Source organism: Rhagoletis pomonella, unplaced genomic scaffold (genome assembly GCF_013731165.1).
Source record: "Rhagoletis pomonella isolate Grant_MI unplaced genomic scaffold, Rhpom_1.0 Rhpom_scaffold_03943, whole genome shotgun sequence".
Taxonomy (NCBI): domain Eukaryota; kingdom Metazoa; phylum Arthropoda; class Insecta; order Diptera; family Tephritidae; genus Rhagoletis; species Rhagoletis pomonella.
In genome coordinates this window covers 12,970-18,711 of record NW_023462494.1, presented here as the reverse complement: position 1 = coordinate 18,711, position 5,742 = coordinate 12,970, and the positions used below count along the sequence as shown (strand labels likewise).

Below are 5,742 nucleotides of genomic sequence, written 5' to 3'. Positions count from 1 at the left end.
CAAATACAAGTAAGTGAAGATAATGGGATTAGAGTCATTTTTTTTTTGCTTACTAATAATTTCTCCTCTCTCCACCAGATGGTCGCTTGCTGTGGGACTTCTTGCAGCAATTGCTCAACGATCGCAATCAGAAGTACAGCGACTTGATCGCGTGGAAGTGTCGCGACACTGGCGTCTTCAAAATCGTCGATCCTGCCGGTTTGGCCAAACTTTGGGGCATACAAAAGAATCATCTCTCGATGAACTACGATAAAATGTCGCGCGCGCTGCGCTACTACTACCGCGTCAACATATTACGCAAGGTGCAGGGTGAGCGTCACTGCTATCAATTCCTGCGCAATCCAACCGAGTTGAAAAATATTAAGAATATATCGCTGCTGCGCCAAACCGTTGCTGGCAATGGCGGCCCGACAGCAGCAGGCGGCGCTAATGGCAGCAATGGCGCTGGTAACGTGTCTGCGAACAACAACAACAACAGCAATAACAACAATAATGCCAACCATAACAACAATAATAGCAATCAGTCTCCCAGTACAAATTTGAGCAGCACAAATTGGACATTACCGCATCAGCAATCACCACAACGACATACAGCAGCGTCGCATGGCAACAACGGCAGCGGTAACCTGAACGGCAACAACCACAGCCACAACCACAACCACAACCTTAGCCTTAGCCACCCGCACAGTAATGGTGGTGGTGGTGTCGCCAATCAGCATATGAGTCTTCCAGCGGCGGTAGCTGCTGCGGCTGCCGCTGCTTATGGGCCACCACCCACATCGCCGCTCTTCATGCACGCCATAAATGGGGCCTTCCAATACTTGTCGAATACGGCGGGCGCACCACCCAATTCGCCTGCAATGCCACACGCGCCCAGCGAGAAATTTCAATTTGGCGTAGTCAAGGTGGAACACAACAGCAGCGAGTCGCGCTCACCGGATCACAGCGATGAGCTAAAGCCAACCGATCTGAGTGTGGCGGGTAGCAGTAGCGAAAAGCGGCCTTATTCAAGTCCATCGGCAGAGGATTGTTATCCGTAAGTATGCAATGCGCTTGAAGTGGCAATAATATGCAAGCAAGACTAAATGAATTCTCGCTCTCTTCCTCATCCTCTCTAGACTTATCCGCAATGCTGACGGACTTACCACAATCAAATTGATACGCTACAATAATGATAATGAAACGCATGCGGCCAAGCAGTCAACGCATGAGCAATTGCAACAGCAACAACAACAACAACAACAACAACAACAGCTACAGCAGCAAGCCAATAGCGCTTCAGCCAGCAACAACAGTGTTGAGCAGCAGCAACAGCAGCAGCAGCAGCAGCAACATACGCCTATGGACCATACGGATAATGAGTGTCATGAGGATGAGTCCGCCGCTAGCGCCGCGGCCGCTGCTGCGGGCGGCAGTCTAATGCCAACCGATCTGCGCAAATAAGGAGTGAGCTGAAGTAGCTAACTGTATACGACAATATTACTAAGTAAGACGATGGTGAGCCAGGTGTAAGAGAAGTATATGAGTTACTGAAAACGCAGGACAATCAAAGGATAATAGCAAGACGAAGGAAGAGTAGGATCTGAGACGTGAAATATTAAGGCAAAAGGCAGGCCGCTGCGCGAAATGTTTGCAGTGCCCATTAAAAACTGTGACGGTCTTTACAGAAGAATACTTCAGTTTAGCTACTTTTTCTTGCAACAGTGCCAAATCTAGGCTCAAGCATTGTCAGAGAGAGCTAGAGAGAGGGGAACACAATTCGGTTAAAATTGCTTTACGATATGTAAGCAGCAAGTGAACGCAAACATGGCTGAGAGAAAAGAGCATTCGTTGCACTTAAAGAAATTTGACATGGACAGTTTCTTGAAGTTGAGGAAAATGTTCGAAAAATAAATTAAATCAAAAATAGTGATTTCAAGTGTGCAAGCACACCGGCAAATAATAACTGCATACAGATATAGGTATGTTGCATACATAAATACATGCAGCTTAAATATGTATGTAGCGGTAAATGTGTGAAATTATAAGGATATATAGTATATATGCACATGGATACACACAAACGTTTGTATAGATTGTATATTAACATACAATACATATAGTAAATACATATAAATATATCTATATACATAAACAAAGCAAATTATATACATATATATAATTAAAACTATATTTACAAAATTATTAATTAAAAAAATAACACAACTAAGTAGAGTGTATATGTATGCACATATGTACATGCATATTTGATATGTATCATTAAAAAAAAAAAAAAAAAAATATTGTATACATTTAGCAAGAAAAAAGAAAACTATTATTAGTTCAATGTTTATAGGTATAAAGTTGCATATTTATATGTATGAAAGTACATACATATGCGTTGTTTAAAAATTTTAACATTAATATACTCATTAGTATTGCAACAAAACTAAAAAAAACAAATACTGCAAATAGTTTTAAACACTCACAGACACACACTGACCAGCGGAAAAAATTGTTTTATTATTAGATAAAAACACATACACGCACGCTTACACAGCGGTGTATACTAATTTTAAGTAGTATTTTGTGTTGAACCAAAAGTGCGGAATTTTCGAAATTTTGTTGAGTTTTAGTAAACAAAGATTGTTTTGAAAATGCTTTCAAATGTGGAGCCAAGAGAGAGAAAGAGAGATAATTCAACGCAGCGGCAAGCATTTAAAGCTCCGACGATCGCAGAAAGCTTTTAAATTATTTATGCGCTCTCATGTAAAATCTTGAAAAAGCTGTAAAAAGTTTCTGCTACGGGATATATTTTGGTCGTGACTGATGTAAAGCAATATTGGCCAGAGAGAGCTTTTATATTGGGTATGCGCCAACTCCTACACAAATCAGTATTGGCCGGAGGGAAGAAAGGGAGCTTTTTGCCCAATACTCCTTCAAAGGAAATCTTTGGAAAGTGGAAAATTTCGATATACTCGTATGTAAAACTAACTCAAAAGCTTAGTAAACAATATCCTGGCGAGAACCAGACAAATTACTAGAAGCTTTAAAAATTTTCTGCTATAGTATAGACTAACGTAAAGCTATATTCAGTTACTGCAGCTCCTCAAAAAAGCAGTACTGACCAAGGAGCGAAGAGAGCTTTTACCCGAGAAGTGGCCAAATTCGAAATGCTCGTAAATAAAGCTTACATAAAAGCTCGGCAACATTACAAAAAAAGTTTTAAAACTTTTAAAGTTCATTTGCTCAGCAACTTTCAAAGAGAGAATGAGATTTAAATTTCACCAAGGCTAACGGCGTGAAAGAGGCCTCGTAAAAGCTTCAAACATGCATCGCGAATGTGAAAGCGTAGAAATTAGAGTTATTGGCAGCATTGAGAGTCTAAGTCAAAAGCTGGAATTTTCTAAGCTCGGCGGGTTTTATGAAAGCTTCGATGACTTATGCAAGCTCCTTTTATTAAAAAGTGACAGCAAAGCCTGAGCGACGTACCGGAAACTAGAGTTTTATAATCACTTGAAGTGTTTGTGAAAGCTAGATTCACCTAGCCGTCTACAATTACGTCACTGAAATCTTGACAGTTGCAATTTTATGAAGGTTTAAACGACTTCTGCAAGCGATTTTTACCTAAGGTCCAGAAACTAAAGTTTTATATAGAATTTAAATATTTATGAAAACTAGTTTCACCTAAGTTAATAGCATTGATTAAGTCTTTATGTTAAAATCTGTTAAGTGAAATGCTCAGACAGAAGAAATCAGCGCAAGTCAGTTAAAAGCAGAGAAAGTTTTTTCTCTATTCCCGTTTTCATATATACAGTTAAAGAGCTTTTATGATTGAAAGATTCCTTCGAAAGCAGTCGGGAAAGTTAAATTTTTACTTGAATTTGCTTTGCAGTCTTAAGCGCTCGAAAGCTCATTTTGGAAAGCTCGAATTCAGTAAAAAACAATCAGTTTTGGCAATTTTAGTCCGATAAAAAAATATTCGTATAAAATACCTTAACAATTTTCGCTCATCGACTAAACAATTTTCCGAAAATTCTACACAAATAAATTTTATAGTTTTTATTGCTCATATTGTTACGTAAACATCCAAGCGAAGGATGAAATGTGCCAACTGCAATTTTTATATTTAAAAAAAAAATGCTTTTTTATTAAATACAGACGAGATGTACTATATCTTTTAAACTTAGCTTGCATATTTTAAGTAAAAAAATTATTTTTAGTACATATTATTAAATTTCTTTCACGCAAATGCAAGTCTTATATTTTGCAAAAAAAAAAAACTAAGAATATAAATAAAGATGTATGTATTTAAGCAAATACTTTCATTATACATATAAAAAAAAAACAAGAATATTTTCGTAAAGTCTAAATATTTAAGTGACCCTTTTTAAGCTTTACAATAACGCCTCGGAACAGGTTTCAGCAACGGCGACAAACACACACACATATACACATATATAGAAAAGCATGCATCAACCGAGTTTTAAAACACACACACACTCACATTAACACACACAGTCAGCGTTATAAACAAATTATTTGTATTCGTTTTATTGTTGTTTGTAGTTTTAAAAATTTAAATAAAATAATTAAAAATAGTAACAATAGTTGGATTATGTAAAACAAACATAAATCTTAATGCAGGCAAGTTAGTAAAAACATTTGCCAGTTGTTGCAATTGTAAAAGAAGTGAAATTATTAACAAAAATTAAAACTGTAAAATGAGTTATTTGCTCTTTTTTTATTAAAAACATACTACTAAGCAAAATGTGCGCACGCATAAAACACTCCACACACACGCAGCCACACACACACGCATAACCAACTGTACACCAACTCGCACGCATTTGCACACAACAGTTAGCAATTTTTTTTTTGTTATTATCTACATTTTATTATTATTATTCATAATGTACAAACAACACAAAAACGGAAAATGTATTAAAAATAATTATTTTGTTTTGTTTACAAAAGAAAGGAAAAAGAAAAGTTTTTGCAGAAACAAATGTGATAGAAAATGAAAAAAGCAAAATGTTAAAAAAAAAATATAGCATACATACATAGGCGTCTATGCATTTTTGTAATACAACAACACGCGTGTTCATTTCGTTGCTTGAAAATTGGCTTTAAATTAGTAGAAAAAGAAGAAATTATAAGAAAGAAGAAGAACAGTAAAAGGCTAATTGTATATTTTTTCTCTATAATTATAATTAGTGCTTAAGTGCCACAATTAAAAGCTTCTAATATTTTTTTTTTTTTTTAAATTCAATTTAAACAAAAAGAAAATATTTCTTCATCCATTGGCTTCCATTTTCTTTGTGTTAGCACATTTACATATACATATTAATTTTATGCTATTTTCTACTTTAATGCTAATTGTAGTAATTGAAAAAAATAAATAAAAATAAAAGTAATGATAACTTACCATTAATTGCAATTAAGTTTTAGTTTTATACAACACACATTATTAAATATACAAATAAATAAAATTAATTGAAATCTTAAATGGAGTTTTTCATTTTATCCTCCTGAATAGACCGGTATTCACAGGCCCGTCGAGAAGGGGAGTCAACGCGGTCAATTGACCCGGGCCCGGCTGAATGTCAGGGGCACGGCGAAGAATATGCAATTAAAAAATAATAATAATTAACAAACTTTGCAAAGTGCAAAAGAAAAAATAAATTGAGCTCAAAAGAAGTTTCGTGATTTTCTTCAATATAAGAAAGTATGTTCATTGAAAGAAAAAAGAAAACACTCGCT

General features: G+C 35.7%; 1 protein-coding gene across 1 annotated transcript; it reads left to right on the top strand.

The window, feature by feature from the left end:
* Positions 1 to 78: 78 nt before the first annotated feature.
* LOC118754463 (ets DNA-binding protein pokkuri-like) lies at positions 79 to 2,141 on the top strand (the record flags this gene model as incomplete). The annotated part of the gene is made up of 2 exons (XM_036489340.1): positions 79 to 1,036; positions 1,119 to 2,141. Coding segments are annotated over 2 exons (1,283 nt in total), but the record flags the coding sequence as incomplete, so codon positions are not given.
* Positions 2,142 to 5,742: the final 3,601 nt, after the last annotated feature.